General features: G+C 44.2%; 1 protein-coding gene across 1 annotated transcript in view; it reads right to left on the reverse strand.

Moving 5' to 3' along the window:
* The window catches only part of OPRK1 (opioid receptor kappa 1), a 37604-nt gene extending 22456 nt beyond the window's left edge, over positions 1-15148 (reverse strand). The window contains exon 1 of the mRNA XM_004375606.1: positions 14673-15148. Coding sequence (XP_004375663.1) covers positions 14673-14929 — 257 coding nt within the window. The 5' untranslated portion in view covers positions 14930-15148. The remainder of the gene's footprint in view (positions 1-14672) is intronic.
* Between the last annotated feature and the right edge of the window lie 3586 nt (positions 15149-18734).

Here is an 18734-nt window from a genome sequence, read left to right on the forward strand (position 1 = left end):
GTTTCAGTCCTGTTCCTCAGCCCTTCTATGACACTGTCCATTTCTGAAATCTTGTTGTTTATCTTTTGGATTTCTAATTGTTGTTTTTGTATGAGTTCTAGTTGTGAATTTCTTTTGGCATTTTTGTGCCTGTATTATTTTCTTGAATTCTTCCATTTTTCTTTGTCTGTATTTTCCATGAATTTGTCTATTTTTTCCTCATTTTTGTCTGCTTTTTGCTTTGACTCTTGGATAATTCTGAATATTAAAGATTTGAATTCCCTATGAGGTAGTTCTAGTGCCTTTTCTTCTACTGGAAAGTCATCTGGTATTTTATTTTGGATGCCTACTGGAACCATCCTGTCCTGTTTCTGTCTATGTTTTGATATTGTCTGCTGTCTTCAGGGCATTCAGTAGTTATTTTCCTTGTTTATTGATTGTAGATTTGTTTGTTTTGTCCTGCTTTTTTGTTTTATTTGGTTATGTCTGAGCAGTGGGCTGTGCGTTATTGTTTGTCTGTGGGCTCGATTCTTTTCACCTCTTTCTCCAATGGGCAGGGTCAGTCACTCAGTCAGGTACGGTACAGCAGGGCAGGTCCAACTGAAGGGGAGTTGCTGGGATGGGTTGTTTGTGGCACGTACTAGGGCCAACAGGGCTGGCCAGGGATCAGTGTAGGGCAGGTTCCGGTAGGCCGTGTCTGTGCTGCTTGTGGGTGTGATGTTCAGTGCACAGTGCAGGTAGGCAGGATGGAGGGGGGAGATTGTGATGTGTGGAGTTAATGCCAGTATGGGGAAGAGGAGAGAGAGGAGAGAGGAACAGGAGCCAAAAACATACACACAAACAAGAAAGTGTGCTAAGGGAGCTTGCTATTGGAGTGGAGAGATGAAAGAATGAGAAATGGACAAAAATAAAATTGAAAAAAAGGGTAAAAGAAAAAAATGAATAAATTGAGAAACTAGAAATGAAGAAAGACAAAAAGGGGAAAAGAGAAGAAAACAAAAAGAAAAAAAAGAAAAAAACCAAAGGGAAAAATAATCAAGAAAAAAGAAATTCTCCCAGGGATGCCACTGTGTGTGTGTGTCTGTGCAGAGTAAGGGGGTATCTCCCAAGTCACATGGCAGAGCCTGGCCAGAAGAGGCTCCCAAGCTGAGAAAAGAAGCAGAAAACAATCAAAGAAATCAAAACAGAACAAACAAAAAAAAAAGCCCTGGGGGTCCCACCAGTGCAGCGGCACTGGCCTGGAACCAATTCCACAGTTGATCAGCACCTTGCAGCCCCCCAGGAAGAAGCAAAGATAGCCACAGAGCCAGGTATTTGAGAGAAAGGAGGGGGAGGTGGTGAGTGGTAGAGAAGAAATCTAATGAAAGGGAAAAAAGCAACACCAGCAGCCAACAAATGGCACTCAGGAAGCCAGCCAGTACAGGCCGGTGGAATCCAACTGACACCATGGTGAAGCCTGTCCTTCCCAGTCAAAAGACTGTGGCCACGGGAAGCAGAGGAGGCCAAGTTGGGTTAAGAAGGGTGGGAGGTGAGAAAGCATATATCGTTGGTTGCTGGTTGTTCTCTCATGCTGGAAGCTCCATGAAGCTGCTTTCTCGTACCCCCTGTTCCCCAATCTCTGACAGGAGTCCAAGATGGCGGATCCGTGCTGTGGTAGCTGATAGCGGACCTCTCCAGGTATGTCTCCTCACTCTCTGTTCTCAGTCAGTTCTTATTCTATTTGGTGCTTGGCTGAGTTCTTTATCTCTTCATTTGGTGCTTAGGGTTTCGGGACTGAAATGTGACTCTGTTTGACTTAGTGTTTTGGATCTTTGCTGTGGAGGGAAGGTGTGGTGCTTCTGACTATAGCGCCTTGTTGCCACTTAAGTAAATTTTTATGATTTATTTTTTTATGTATGTCTTAAAATATAACTGTAAGATTATGTGTAATGTTTCCAACCCCAAAAGACAAATAAGGATAAATTTATAAAGACACAGATAATAAAAGTCCACAGTGTTGAAAACAAAACAAAACAAAAAAATGAGGTATTTGATTTCCATCAGAACTGACCTACGATGAAGTCGTTGGACCCGAACCCCACTGGAAGTCGGGGACTACCTGTATCTGTATTTTCAAATACAAGCACTGATTTTCAGTTTTATTTATTTCAGTTGTTTTTAACCTGTCCCTGCAATTGCAGCCCATGTTGACACAGGTACACTTTCTTCTGTGTCCAGTTAGGTGTATGCTACCTCCCTTGTTCTCATTCCTTTAGTGTTTCAACATTCTAAGTGCCCGGTCGATATGCAGAAATGCACTAGGCATGGACGATGCCTCAGGGCCTTTTCAACTAAAGGAGTCAAAAGTATCGATGTAAACTACAGGAATGCACAGAAGGAAAAGATCAGTTATAGTGGAGAGATGAGGACATACTTTGGAGAAGAGGGAGCCTGAACAGGTGAAGCTTGGAGAAGGATTTGGAGAGATTAAGGGACCTGCTGGCTAACATCTTATTCAGAGATTGGTGAGGAAACTCAATTTCCTGGTTTTGGGATCCTGTGAGAGACTAACGGGAAACTGGTTTGAATGGGAAAAGTGGTGTCATGTCAGAGGGCCTTGAACACAAGGAGGAAAAATCATTTTAACCATTTATTGAGAACTTACGTGACAGACACTATTCTAGGAACTTTATATCATCTGACAAAGTAGTCATGGAGATTAAATGAGACAATACACAAAATTACTTAAGACTTGGTGCTTGATAACTGCTCAATGAATGTCACTACCATTGTTGTCATTGCTGTGCTGCTGCTGTTATCATTATCCTTATTATTTTTATTACTTGCTCACTTACTGCAGCCCTAGTAATCCACATTACCACCCCACTCCCCACTGTTTCTGAAGAGGAAGTTGTCTTAGAGATGTTTCTCAGAGTCCACAGGAAATAAGTAAAGGAACTCAGGGCTGTCTTGTTCCAGAGTTTTTTGAGGAGTTGGACAATTTATCAGAGGAATAACGTGATCATGCGAATTCTGCCACTTCCATCCGCTAATGACTGAAAACCATTCTGATCAGTGTGGTCAGGCATGCATAACAAGATGGAGGACATTTTACAAGCTGACACTGGGCAAGTACAGAGGGAATAATGTTACACAAGAGCCTGGTGCCATCAGTGTACAACCTGCTGTCATACATGTGATGTTTGAATCTTTCCACAGACAGGGAGGCCTTGACAGACCCATTTATCAGATAAGGAAACTGAGTTAGGAGGGATTCAGACTTGACTGAAACCACGAACTACTGAGACAGTGAGAAGTGAAATTGTGGGTCTTCTCACCTTTCTAACTTGAAGCCACTTCCAGAGATAACCTTTCACCCAAATAACAGACAGCCCTGTAAAATAAACAGTAACACCCGAGGAAGGTGCTCCTTAGAACAACCATCTATATGAAATTGAAAGGGCAGCATCTGCCCAAAAGCAAAGATGAGAAGGCAGGTAGGGGCAGGAAAACTGGACAAATGGAAACGGGAACTTGGGGTGGTAATGGGGAGAGTGCTGACACCTTATAGGGACTGCAACCAAGGTCATGGAAAAATTTGTATGTAAATTATTGAATGGGAAAACTAATTTGCTCTGTAAACTTTCACTTAAGGCACAATAAAATGTTTTAAAAAAAGTACTAGGAAAAAAAATCTGGGTCTTCTGCATAGCTGTCAAGCTAGAATTTCAACATAATGGAAAGAAAAAAAAAATCTTGTCGCCATTCTCCCCATGGGACTCCGTTCATTTAGCAGATACCTGAGGCGAATAGAAGACACCTGAACAAGAACTGTTTGCTCTGACGAATAAATGAATGTGATCAAAATGCCGGCAGCCCAGGGAGGAGATAGCTGCTACCTTACCGCCCTGGTGAGAGTGTGAAGGACCGGAAACACCAAATTCAGAGGAGGGGAGATGCAGTGCCAAGGACAAAATGGCCCTTTTTACAAGCAGTGGAAGACTAGGCACCGTTTTCTGTACTGCCATTTTCTTGGGCATGTTTTCCAGAGATGTAGCATTCTAGTTTATGTTCAAATTTATGAGAAAGCATGATGACTTGTGCTGATGCGAATTATCAGAAGAATTTATTTGAAAATATACTGAGTTTGTTTCATCAAACCTTCCAAATAGCTTCAGTTCATGTTGATGAAATTCATTTGCTATATATCCTTTTGGAATACTTACTATTGAAATTATGGCTCTCTGTAATAAAAAGAGCAGTAATTTATTAACTTAAAGAGAGTAGATTCAGTAACTTCTCAAACTGACCTTGATGTTCCCTTAGTCTGCATTATTCTGAGGGAGTCACATTCACAGGGCTCCATGCCCTCTTGGTACCCCAGAATTACTCCCATGCATGCAAAGAGAACAGCTAGGGGCATGCCCAGTTCCACCACTGGTGGCCACTCCTACGGGGGAGGGATGCTCTAGCAGGATGGCAGACCACAGATGCATCCCGCACTGTGCAGTCTAAGCGTGTAGCAAGAGAGAAAACGAGAGGGGGAATGACAAAGTCATGATTTCCCTGGAAAAGATAGTGCCACAGGAACCACTCATCTCTTCCTCTCTATTATGGACTGAATTGTGTCCTCCCAAAAGATAAATTGAAGTCCTAACTGCTGTACCTGTGAATGTGACTTTGTTTTGGGAAACAGGGTTTTTCTTTGCAGATGCTATTAGTTAGGTTAAGGAGGTCATACCAGAGCTGGGTGGGTCCTAATCCTAATCCCTTCTGAGTAGTATAAGAAGGAAAGACATGGAAACAGGGACACACACAGGTGAAGACACCATTTGAAGATACATCTACAAACAGCAAAGCAACACTGAGGACTGCCAGCAGTCACTAGAAGCTAGAGGAGACAAGGGAAAACTTTCTCTTAGAGTGGTCAGAGAGAGCCAGTACCCTGAATTTGGACTTCCAGCCTCCAGAACAGTGAGACAGTAAGTTTTGGTTCTTTAAAGTCACCCACTTTGTGGTATTTTGCTATGGAAGTCCCAGAAAATTAAGACACTGTCTGCAGACATAATGTAGACCTTCTCTGTAGACATAATGATGTACCCTCTCGATCCCAGATGAATGTCCCTGTGGCATTCAGGACCACACAGGGTGATGATTAAGGTTGTGCATCAACTTGGCTGGGCCATGATTCTCAGTGGTTTGGCAGTCATATGATGTTGTGATCCATGATGAGATTTGATATAATGTGGTCACCTCCATGATGGGAACTGCTGTGAGTAGCCAGTCAGTTGAAAGGGAGTTTCCTTGGGCGTGCGGCCTGCATCAAATATAAGTGGACATTCTGGCAAGGCTCCTGGGCTTTTGCTTGTTCTGGATCCTGTGGCTGGCTCCTGTTCATCTGACCTCCAGTTCTTAGGACTTGAGCTAGCAGCTTACCTTAGTTCTTGCCTGCCAGTCTTGGGATTTGTCAATCTTGGAAGCCTGTGAACAAGAGGCCTGCTCTCTGACCTGCTTATCTTGGGTTCACCAGCTCCTGCAGCTATGTGAATCAGGAGAAGCCTCTATCCTGACCTATGGACTTGGGACGTTCCAGCCTCTACAACGTTGTGAGATGTTTCCTTGACATAAATCTCTCTATATATATATTTGTGTGCTTTACTGGTTTTGCTTCTCTAGAGAACTCAGCCTAAGACATAGGCTGTGTGTATGTAGTGCCCAACAGCACCCACGAGAAAACTGGCACCCTCAGATGACCAGCACTTTTGTTCTGTAGTGTTACAATTACCTGGAAACTGAGAAGTATGTGGATACGAAATGATTTTTCATATTTTATACAGAAAATGATCTAGCTAGAGTCCCCAAGTGTGGTAGAGCAAAGAAGCCCAGGCTGTTACCCTCCTGCTCTGTCCCCCACCCAGTGGAGTGATCCCACACAGTCCTACCCTGACTGGGAAGCACCCCAGAAGGCAGAGAGGGCTGGGTGAGGTTTGGAGCTAGGCAGACTGGCTCAGACACTGACGGGTCATTTAACAATGTTGTGCCCTTGGACAGTCATTGAAACTTCTGTAGTTAAATTATCTTGTATGAATGAAAGCCATAACAATCTTTACCTCATAGGTTTGTTGGGACTTTAGTTTAGAGTTTCTTGAAAAGTTAAATGAGTTAATATTTAACAGGGGCTCAGAAAATAGTTTTTATTGTTATAGCTGACGTCTAACTCCTCATAACTTTATACCAAAACCCAAAATCTGTTGCTGCTGAGTCGATTCTGACTCATAGTGACCCTATAGGACAGAGTAGAACTGCCCCGTAGGGTTTCCAAGGAGTGGCTGGTGGATTCAAACGGTTGACCTTTTGGTTAGCAGTCACTGTGCTTAACCACTGCACCACTATGGCTCTCTCCTAACTCTGGTCATCCTTAATCTGAAATCTTGCACTGCCCAGCATCCTTTTGGGATCTCATAATCTATCACATTTTTTGATGTTTTTCCTTTCTGACATTTAAATTCTGACTTGCTTGGCCAGTGGTGAGGGTAAATATTTAAAAAAAAAAAAACCTTTTAATATTATCTCCACGCCTAAAATTTACTTTTCTTACATAATGTATATAGTCATCCTTATCTCAGACATAAATCACCTCCACTACCTGCAAAAACTACTAATTTTTTTGTGGAAGAATAAACAAATGTTATTATAAAACCACCATTAATTAATACAATTCTAATCTTGTATTGGCATTGGTGGTTCAGTAGTAGAATTCTCACCTTCCATGCAGGAAACTTAGGTTCAATTCCTGGCCATGTACCTCATGCACAAACTCCACCTGTCTGTCAGTAGAGGCCTGCATGTCGTTATGATGCTGAATAGGTTTCAGAGGAACTTCCAGACTAAGATGGATGAGGAAAAAAGGTCTGGTGATCTACTTCAGGAAATCAGCCAAAGAAAACACTATGGATCACAAAGGTTTGATACACAAGTGATCACGGGGATGGCAGCATTTTTTCCATTGTGCGTGGGGTCTCCATGAGTTGGGGCAACTCACAGCTAACAACAATAAGCCTACATTACTTGCACCACAGAAATCACATAAGTCAAACCTTAAAGTGCAACTGTCCTGCAGCCATACAATTTTCAGTTTTCAGCAGGGCACACTGCTTCTTTGGCCAATGACCACTGAGTGTGCCAAGTTAAATCTGGAATGAAGGTGACACCAACTGCACAGTTACTGCTAAGACATCATGGATGAAGACATACAACCAAATGCTGGCACCATTCTCTCTCCATGAGAAATACATTCCTTCTGGAACAAACTCTGAGACAGGCCTCAAGAAGAACTGTAACATCCACACAGTCCAGAAACGATCTTGAAGCATACACTTCCACCTGAAGGCTGTTCAAGAGCCTATACCTGACCACCAAGTTGTTTTTCCTTTTCTTTCTTTTTCATTTCTTGCAGCTGTTGGGGAAACCCTGGGCCTCTGCATGGAACCTGGAAACAGTTCCACCAGGCTTCGGACTTCAGCTGTATCACATATCCCACAGGGAAGAAAATAATTTCATTTAGCTAATCCCCAATAGCACCTGCAATGAACCAACTCTCTTTTTCAAGAGCTTATGAAATATGTAAACATTATTTTAGAAAATAAAAGATTGGCTCTTTTATAAATAAATTCTGGAGTTATCTTTTCTATATTTGCCTTAAAGGAAACATTTAATGTCGATTCCAAGAGAGGATTCAAGACACATCAGAACATATGATTTTAACTGAAGTCCAAGGTAATACTGACGTTAGATAGAGGACAGCCACTGGTCCATCATGGAAGTTCCACACTGTACTCCTGACTTTTGTCATGCCTGTCTGTGTGTAGCTTGGTGGTATTGTCTGAGTTAGTCTGTGCTGACACTCTTGAGTGTCAGCAGGGCATTCCAAGGGGGGCAATAAGAAACCTGGGGTGTACAAGAAGCAGGCAGCACAGCAGACATTGTGATTGGGTCTCTCGGTCCTTCCCATGCTTCCCTCATTCAGTGACAGATGCGGTTTTGTGGAACTGACACCAGTTTAACCACAGGACCAAGACTGGCTCAGGGTGTGCCTGAGTGAGGAGGCAGCGTATGCCATGTAACCCAAGATGGAGTCCCTGCCTGGTGCAAATGGTTAATGTGCTTGGCTGCAAATCAAGAGGTTGGAAGTTAGAGCCCGCCCAGAGGCACCTCAGAAGAAAGGCCTGGGAGTCTACTTCCAAAAAATCAGCCACTGAAAACCCTATGGAGCACTGTTCTACTCTGACATACATGGTGGCACCATGAATCAGAGTCAACGGCAACTGGCAGTGAACCTGAGATGGTCTAATCAGAGTGTGGTACAGAACTCTGTCCAGTGGTTTGGAAGAACAGTCTATCCAATTATGAGTGAGAAAGCAGGTGCCTTTGTGAGCAAACATTTGTGCATCGAGCACATTCTGGTGGGTTGGCTGCCTTTGGACATGAAATCTGAGTTTAGGAAATGTAAGCATTTTCATGGTATTTCTGTGGTTTTGTTTTCTTCTAAGGTCCTTATAATGTTCCCTCTTTTGAGAAATTCAACACTGCCTCGGCTGAACTACAGGGAAGCAAACACCTTCTCCCAGGATAAAGCAACTAAGGTCAGCAGAAGACAGATTACTCTTTATTGAGGTATCAGAGAGTTAATTAAATGTAATGGGAAAAGAAAAAGGCAAAACTTAAAGGACGAAGGGCCACATAATTTTCTGATTCCTAATAAAGTCTTTTCTTGTTTATCCTCACAATTAATTTACAAAAAAATACCTTCATAGGATTAAATATTTTATTTAAATTGAACAAAAAGAACACACACACAATTATGTGGAAATGGAAGGTTGAGGAGATTTTAAATAACTCTTAAGGGGAATGGAAAAATGGAGAGATTATCTGGAAACCTGACATGCCTGTGAGATGATCCCACAGAGCCATCCAGGAGACAGTGAGGACAGGTACCTGGGCCAGGGATCCAGATTTGGGATTTCTCAGAATTTACGTGATCATTGCAGCCATGAGAATGGATGAAATCTTTGAAAGAGAGTGTAAAGGTCATTGTGTTATGTCAATATGTCAAGGCTACAGTTCCAGTTATTTAATCTAACACTCATCTAAGAGCTCCTATACATGTGATTAAAGTGTATAATCCGTTGACTTTAAGCAAAGGAGGTTAATCTAGATCATTTGGGTGGGCCTGATTCAATTAGTTGAGATGTTTAAAGAGCAGAACTGAGGTTTCAGTGAAGGAGAAGAAATTCCATATGTGGACAGCAGCTTCAGCCCATGCCCAAGAGTTCCAGCCTGCCCTTCCTGATGGCCTGCCCTACCGATTTAGGACTTATCCAGATAGTGCCAACAATAGCATAAGCCGCTTTCTTAGACTAAATCTCTTAATACATAACTCAAACCTGTTGAGTTGATTCCGACTAATAGTGACCCTACAGGACAGAGTAGAACTGCCCCACAGGGTTTCCAAGGAGTACCTGGTGGAGTCGAACTGCTGACCTTTTGGTTAGCAGCCTAGCTCTTAACCACTGCACACCTACTAGTTCTCTTCTTGTGGTTGAACCTTGACTGATAGATGGTATGCCAAGTAAGGATAGAAGAGAGCTGAGAAAATTCTAAAGACTATGATCATAAAGAGACATATGAGGAAGAGGGATTTGTAAAGGAGACAGAAGAAAAACCCAGAGCCATATGGGAGGATGCTGAGGAGAGGGCACTGTCATGGAAATTGAAGAACCTAAGATCAGTCAGCATGCCAAATCCTTCATAGAAGTAAAGTAGTAGAGGGCCTAAAATGAACACTGGAAACATTACTGCCACAACACAGTAAAAGGAGCATCAGTGAAGAAAAGTCCTGGTGCAATGGGCTGAGGAATGAGTATAAGCTAGGAATGAAGAACATCGACTCTTCATTCAAGAAGCTTACCTTTAGAGGAAAGAAGGAAAGAACGTTTGTTGTTGCTGTTAGCTGCCGTCGAGTCCACTCTGACTCACAGCAACCCAATTCACAACACAACAAAACATTGCCTGGTCCTGCAACATCTTCCGATCCTTGGTATGCTTGAGTCCATTGTTGAGGCCACACTGTATTTTGAGTGCCTTCCAACGTAGGGCTTACCTTCTAGTACTATATAAAAAAATATTCTGTTGTGATCCATAGCGTTTTCATTGGTTAATTTTCAGAAGTAGATCACCAGGCCTTTCTTCTAGTGTGTCTTAGTCTCAAAGCTCTGCTAAAATCTGTCCACTATGAGTGAGCATGCTGGTATTTGAAATACTGGTGGCATAGCCTTCAGCATCATAGCAACACACAACCACCACAGTGCTTCAAACTGACAAACGGGTGATGGGAAAAAATGTTGGCTAAAGATAAATCAGAAAAATGGAAGGTTTTGTGGATATTTTGTTGCTGTTACCTGTGTGATGGTAAATACCTGAATATGTTTACATGCTGACGGGACAAAGTCACACAGAGAAGGAGAGACTGCAGCTACAGTAAAGAGAGGAGAGACAACGAATACGACAAAGACCCCAGGAAAGCAGACAGGGACGGGATTGGAAAGGTAGGACAGAAGGAAGAGACTCTGCCACTGAGATAAACAGAAGGAGGGAAGGATAGCTGCCAGCATGCCTCTGCAGGCGATGGGGAGCCCACAGCACCTCAGTGAACAAGCAGGAAGACCATCCAATGGCCATGAAGGATCATAGACAGGTGGATGGTTGGGAAATCATACAAATTTGAATGCATTTTTATGGAAAATAGGAGAAAGATCTGGCTCTTTCTGGGAAATAGCTGAGGGACACAGGAAAACTGAGCAGAATTAGGGTCAGATATTCTTGAAGATGATGAAATTGTCTATGATGGTAGATAAAACTGACTTTATAAGCAGCATTCAGCAAGCTGGGTGTGGGAACAAGGCAAGGAGATTACTGACTGGATCCGGGGTGAAAGTTTTGGTGGAAGAGTGTGGCAGAAGGTCAAGAAGGTTGGCCTTAGCCAGTTTATTCAATCTTTCTTAGCCTCAGTTTCCTCATCTGTTAAACAGGTATGGTAATAATATATCTATAATTGTGATGATTGAATAAAGTAATTCACATGTAGCAGTTAGCTTTCCCTGCCTGTCACATAGTAAGTGCTCATTAAAATCTCGATTACTTTGTTGAGGGAGTGAGAGGTTCTGCACATGTGGGAATTCACGGTGAGAGTGAGATAATGGATTTGTGAGATGTAAGAGGAAGGGCTGAAGTCCAGGGTGTAAGCTTGAGTGTGGGTGGTCAGTGTACAGTAGAGAGGCCTCCAATGAGGAAGTCAAAAAAACTACGGGATTAGCATCCTGGACACACTCATGGACCCACCAAAGGAGATGTCAGAACCCCAGGAGTTGGAACCACGGCTAAGCTAGGAATTCCCACTTGGGGACCACAAGGACCAAAGATGGGGGGGCCAGGGCATTTAATATGTTAAAAGTCATTAGAGGTTAGCGTGTCCTAATATGCGGAGTCCCTGGGTGGTACAAATAGTTAAGCACTCGGCTACTAGCCAAAAGGTTGAAAGTTTGAACCTACCTAGAGGCATCTCAGAAGACAGGCTAGGTGATCTGCTTCCAAAAGGTTATAGCCTTGAAAATCCTATGGAGCAGTTCTACTCTGCACACATGGAGTTGCCATGAGTCAGAATCGACTCTACGGCAACTAACAGCAACAACAATATGAAGGAATTATGGCAGTTCGTGCACTTGAAATGATGAGAACCGTAGAAAATTTCAGTATCTTCAGGAGACTCTGGGCAGCATTCCAGGTGCCAAGGTGGGAAAAGCTATTTACAAGGCAGGCCTAAAAATAGTCAGAGCTTTCTCCACGGCCCTAACTTTCTCCCCAGGTCGGAGCTGGCCGTCCTAGACTTTCATCTGCCCAGCCAGCTGAGCCTCTAAATTCTCTCTCTAAAATGATCTATAAGACTGAGCTAAGCTAAGACCCTTTTCTATGTATAATACTTTAAAATAGTGCCCTTCTCAAAAGTGGCCCTCCAACTTTTCAAACAATGTCAACCAGCCTCAGATGGTTACAAAAGCTGCACTTGAATCCCATGCTTCCTGTTCTGCTCTCAGTTCCTATGGCCACGCCAGGGGCCTCTCAATGCTGCCTTTTCTCAAATCTTCAGTCATTTCTTCTCCTGAGCTAAATAAATCCAAGTCTATTAACTCACCTTCTGAGGTTTTATTTTTCATTTATCTGACTGTCTATCAGTGAACAAATTTGAAATATTCCTTAACCATCTCAGCTATAGATTTAAACTAACTTTTCAGTAGGCTGGCATTCCAGGATAGTAGTTAAACTCTTTTAATTTAGTATCAAACAATCTCCAAGTATATGAGAGTGGAGTGGAAGGCTGAAGGATATTCTTGTGACCACCATTTTATCTAATTTCTTTGATATTTTTAGCTGAATTTATTCTCATCTCTAGCAAATTTTAGCCCTGAATATCTTTGGGATATATATTATATATATACACACATACATATATCTCTCCACAGGGTTTTCATTAATTGATTTTTTGGATATAGATCACCAGGCCTTTCTTCCTACTCTTAGTCTGAAAGCTCTGCTGAAATCTGCTCAGCATCACAGCATCATGCAAGCTTCCACTGACAGATGGGTGGTGGCTTCACATCAGGTAGGTGCATTGGCCAAGAATCAAACCTAGGTCTCCCACATGGAAAGCAAGAATTTTACCACTGAATGACTATGAAAAGTCCTAATTAATCCAAGAGGACTTTTTTCTTCTTCTGACATGTCTAATGTCCTCCACTGAGTTAGCTTTTCACATATTTTAGGATTCTTCATTGTTTTAATCCTGGCTGCAGGGCCATATAAAAAGCTGTAGAGCAACCAAGAAGCTCTTCTCAAACTTAAGATTTCAGGTATTCTATCAAGTAACAAAATGTAACTGTTTTACTTAAGCACCTAAATAGAATGAGTGGAAATAGAGGTTTTTTGTTTTGTTTTGTTTTTTCCTTAGCATCCTCTTTTTGTGTACCAATATTTTTTAAGAAGACCTCTGCACCAAAGACGTCATAATAATTATAAATATAATTTAAATCACAGATATATTTTCTTCCGGTTTTTTATATTCTTCTAACAGAAATCAGCCCTGAGGTTAATAGTGACTTGGATAAACAATCTGCCTTTAAACTGTCCCCTTTTTGTAGCCTTTACTTATCACTGACAGGATTCCTATAAAGTGCAATAAGCAATTATGGAAACCAAGGGTACCAAGCTATAAACGCTAATTGTAGATGAAAATGTGCTTTAAAATATGTATGTGGAGTTTTAAATTATGGTTTTAAACTTCATAACATAGATAGGAGAAAAAGATCTGATATTCCCAGCCAAAAAAAAAAAAAAAGTAAAGGGCTATTTTTATTATGATTTCCCAAGAGTAAGATTCATGCTACTGTAGATATTGTTCGTAAAGTTCATAATAAATAAAGGACGTGTTTTAAAACTAAAGTCAGGATAAGAAAAGAAATTAGGTCTTCATCCTTTCAGCATCCCTACACAGGGTGACTTGCATCCTTCCTTAATTTACCAGAGACTTCTCAAAGCAATGGAAGCTTCTCATTCATTCTCAAAGGTGCATTTCCAAAGCACTCTCAGAAAGTAAAATATATGCTCTCAAAGGACATGTTGGATTTTTTTTCCGAAAGAACCCAAAATCAGAATCTGTAACTAGATTCTATAACCAGAAAATTGGCATATTTGTGGATATATCTAGACATATTTATTATTGGAAGTTGACTTCAGTAAAACTCCACAAAAGACAATAAAATAAGACCTTCAGTTTCTCATGATGGAAAACGAGAAATCAAAGCCCATTTTTGAAAACCTCTATAGCTCATACTCTAGAGGAAAACATTGGATGGCTTAGCTACGAAAGTCACTGGTATCCTAAACAAACCATAAGGCATTTCAGTACTAAAAAGCTGAAAAACCAAACCCGTTTCCGTCTAGCCGATTACGACTCAGAGCGACCCTGTAGGACAGAACAGAACCCCCTCACAGGGATTCCAAGGCTGAAATCTTTATAAAAAATGACTGCGACATCTTTCTCCCTCGGAGCGGCTGCTGGATTGGAATCCCCGCTCAGCACTTTTGCACACTGCGCCACCAGGGTTCCTCTTCAGTACTAAAAAAAACTCATATATGCATATCAACAACACTAAATAGTATATTGGTTTTTGCGTCATAAACCAAAGCACCTATCTGATGAGTCACAGAAATTTTTTAATTATTTTCAGTAAATTCAGCGGACCTGAGATTTATCTTAAATATTTGCAAAGGGCAAAACAAAGTACTCCAAAGCGGCACAGGCAATCAGGCAAAAGGCCACGCAAATGGACTACCTTCTTTTCCAAAAGATCATCAAACTGATCTTGTTGCCCCACACCCTGGTACTTCCCTGCCCATTCAGTTTTGCGCAAGGGTCTGGGTACAGAGATCCCTCTTCACTCCTTCAGGCTGCTCAGTTTTGCCCTGTGCGAACCTCGAAGCCTCCCATCAAAAAGCTCTCCAAGGAAATGCTTCCCCTTCTCTAGTAATCTCCAGGATCCTGCCAGAAAAGAGTCCCTACCCACAGCTGGCTGCCCCCACCGCCCTCCGGACCCCTAGCTCACCGGATGATCACGAACATGACCAGCGAGTTGCCCACCAAGCCCACCACGAACACCACGGAGTAGACAGCCGTGATGATGATGGGGATGACCCGGGAGATGTGCGCGGGCTCCGGCGGCGAATCCTCGGGGCCGACGCTGCTGTTGCCATCCGGCTCGGCCCAGCCTGGTAACCAGTCGCTGCTGTTGGGGAGCAGAAAGGCGCTTGGGGCGCAAGTGGGGACCGGGTCCTCGCGGAAGATCTGCACCGGGGGCTCCATGGTTGGCGGCAGCGCTAGGAGGGCGAGCGAGGAGGGTGACACCTACGGGACACAGTGGAGCGAGAAGACACGCTAGACGCGGAGACGCAAACTTTCTGCGGGCCGGGGCCAGCTCGCGGAAGGCGGCGGCGTTGGGAACAGAGGGCCTTCGGTTCCGACCAGGTCGCTTGTCCCCGGGGATGGGAGCGAGAGGACGCACCTCTCGCTGCCATCGGGCCATCAAACGCTCAGCTGCGCACTGGGCGGGCGCTCCCTAGATGCCACCACCCATCCTAGGCAAGGTCCTTTGCTGGCACGCTTCCCCAGACTGCCGGTCTGAGCTCTCAGGGAAAAGGGGTCCCCGAGGATGGGGCCCCCGGGGTCGGAGCCCTCGCGCCCAAGGACTGCGCTTTGAAAGCCGCAGGCTCACCTCTGGCTCCCAAACACCGGCTGTTCCCGCAGGCGCGCAGTGGAGTACTGAGCCGCCCGCTCGGGTCCGCCCAGGGTGCGCTCAGCCCTCGCGGCCGCCGAGCACCCGCAGCCCCCACCAGCTCTAGAAGCCCGGCCCGCCCCGCGCTCCACCAATGGCGCCCGTTCCGCCAACTGCCTTCCCCCACGGCCCTGCGCGCCTCACATGATCCGCAGTAGCTCAGTCACTGAGGTCCGTGGCGCGGGAAGCGGTTAGGGGCTAGCGGCCTGGCAGGGGCTCCGCGGACCCGCCCCCGAAGTCCGCGCGCCCCTCCCAGCCCCACGCCCCCAGCGCGCCCCACGGGGTCACCCCAATCTGGCAGGCTCACCCCAATCTGGCAGGCTCACCCCGCGCGTGTATCTCCGATTCCCGTGAACGCAGGAGCTCTCGGTTTGTTCTGCAGCTCTCTGAGTGAACCGCCGAACCTCCGGGCGGCTTCGACTCAATAATAATGGCGGGTGTGTCTGTTCAGTACGATTATGCATCTGGATCTTCTGTGATGCTTCTAGAACTTAGTGTTAGCATAGTTAGTAAGACACGGCTTCTTTCCAGAGAGGAGAGAAACCGTAGTTCTGTTTATTTGAAGGACCCATCCAAGCAAAGTAGGCAAAATGATCCAGTCAGAGTAAGACCAGCTCATAAAATATTAATGATTTAAGACACATAGAATATTTCTGTGCATTCTGTTCCTTTCAGTCCACCTGCTTCACTGGCCCAACAGGCTGCATACAGACTGCCCCTCCTAGGCCATGCGTGCTGGTCTTAGGAGTGGACGAGTGAAGGAGGTTCCTCACTCAGGCCTCAGAGCTGCTCCCAGGAGTTAACAAGGCTTCTTTGTCTTAAATTAATTCCCTGACGCCACCGTGTTCTCACTGCTCCTTCACACAGGGCCTCCTCTATCAACCCTCCAAGAATCTGGAGCCTATAGAGAAATTCAGTCACCACCATTTCTTCCCATAACTCTGCCGGTCCAAGGATCACTGTCAGAGTCTGCTTGGTGAAATAAAGCCCTCAGGGCAAAGAGACCCGAGGACAATAGTGCAAAAGCAAGAAATCAAAGAGTGATTGGTGCTCCAGACATACTTGTGGGGAAGAGGCAGGAAGTGCAAGTGCAAGAGAGCCAGGGTTCAGCGTCTCTCCAAAGTGTAGCCCCTAAAGGAGCAGTGGATTCCCCATCTCCAACTAGGTATTGGAGGCAGGAGGTTAGGAGACAAGGGTTAGGCTCCCGGGTTTCCCACATGGATTCCCTGGGACAAAAGCATAGGGACGTAACTCTCCCACTAGGTCATGTCCATGCTCCACCTATATCAGTTGCCAATAAAGATGGCTCCAACTCACGTGTGTCAGAGTAGAACTGTGCTCCACAAGGTTTTCAGTGGCTGATTTTTCAGAAGTAGAGCACCAGCCATTTCTTTCAAGGCACCTCTAGGTGGACGCAAATCTCCAATTGCCCACAGCATTAACCACTTGCATCACCCAGGCACTCCATGCGCCACCTAGGGGCACCACAATGGCTGACATAACTGTTCAGTCAGTGACAGCCAGAAGAAGGTCCCACACCTCTTTTAAGACACTTAAATCCTAAAGGGGAGTTGACCATCAGAGTCTTTCCACAACCTTGCAAATACACTGCACTTTTGAGCAGCGTGATTTGAGGAACAAAGTGAAAGCTTCTCTTCAACAAGAAGGGAGAAAGGAAAAGTTATTACCTGAAAAGACTTAGTTAAAGTTTTAAAGCAGTAAAAACTTTAAGGAGGTTTCCAAGTTGATACAGTTCAAACAATTCAAACGCTCAGTTTCCTTTTCTCACATATCTATAATGAATGGGAAAGGTTTTTGTTGGGAAAATACTTCTCTAACCAAAGCAGGATGCAAAACTCAGCCTGGGAGGATGCTCTAATTCTGATCTTTGATAAGAAACCCAGACCACACTTCCGGGCAACACTGTGCTATAGACAGAAGCACCATGCCGTCCCTCCACAGCAAAGATCCGAAAAACTAAGTCAAACAGAGACAGACATCAATCCTGAAACCCAAAGCATTAAATGAAGAGATAAAGAACTCAGCCAACCACCGAATGGAATAAGAAACTAAAAGAGAACAGAGAGTGAGGAGAGATATGTGCAGAGGTCCCCTATCAGCTAACACAGCACGGATCTGCCATCCTGGACTCCTATTGGAGACTGGCGAACGGGGGTATAAGAAAGCAGCTTCACAGAGCTTCCACCAGGAGACAGAAGAACCAGTAACCAGCAATGCGCACTTTCCCACTACCTACCCTTCTTCACCCCCGCTTGGTCTCCTCTGCTTCCTGAGGCCACAGTCTCTTGGCCGGGAAGCACTGGCTTCACGCTGGTGCTGCTTGGATTCTACCTGCCCACACTGGCCAGCTCCCTGAGTGCCATTTGTTGGCTGCTGGTGTTGCTTTTTTTCCATTTCTTTTGATTTCTTCCATACCTTTCACCACCTCCCACTCCTTTCTCTCAAATACCTGGCTCTGTGTACCATCTTTGCTTCTTCCTGAAAAGGCTGTGAAAAGCCGCTCTATTGTGGAACTGCTTTCTGGTCCATGCCGCCAAGCAGTCAGGATTCCTGGGACTTTTTTGTTTGTTTGTTTTGATTTGTTTGTTTGTTTTCTTTTTCTTTTCTTGACATGGGAGCCACTTCTAACTGGGCACTATTGCACAGCTTGAGAGCTATTCCCTCAGTCTGCGCAGATGTGTAGTGGGACCCCTGGGGGCATTTTTTTTTCTTGTTTTTTTTTTTTGGTTTTTATATTTTCAGGTTTTTTTGTTTAATTGTTTTCTTTTCTTTTCCCTCTTTTCCCCTTTTTGTCTTCCTTTATTTCTTAGTTTCTCGTCTCTCTATACTTATTTTCTCTTCCTGTCTCCTGAATACCTGTCACTGTGTGACACCTCTACCCCTTCTAGCCAGGCTGTATGTCATGGCCTGGGAACAACTTTCCCAATCTTCACAGCTGCACTGGTGGGATCTGAGGAGGCTTTGCTTTTTTTTCAAAAAATTTTTATTTACTCATTTTTTTCCTTTAGACTTTTTTCTTTTTGTTTTTCTCTATTTCTCAGTCTCTCATCTCTCCCCTCCAACAGCAAGCTCCCTTAGCACTCTTTTTTGTTTCTTTTATTTGTAAGTTTTTGGCTCCCATTCCTCTCTCCTCTCTCTTCTCTTTCCCATACCCATCTTAGCTGCACATATCACAATCGCTCCTCTCATTCTTGCCTACCTGCACCATATGCTGAACATCACACTCCTAAGCAGCACAGGTATGGCCAACATGAACCTGCCCTGCACTGATCCCTGGCCAGCCCTGTTGGCCGTACTACTTGCCACAAACAACCC

Source organism: Trichechus manatus, unplaced genomic scaffold, assembly GCF_000243295.1.
Source record: "Trichechus manatus latirostris isolate Lorelei unplaced genomic scaffold, TriManLat1.0 scaffold00038, whole genome shotgun sequence".
NCBI lineage: Eukaryota > Metazoa > Chordata > Mammalia > Sirenia > Trichechidae > Trichechus > Trichechus manatus.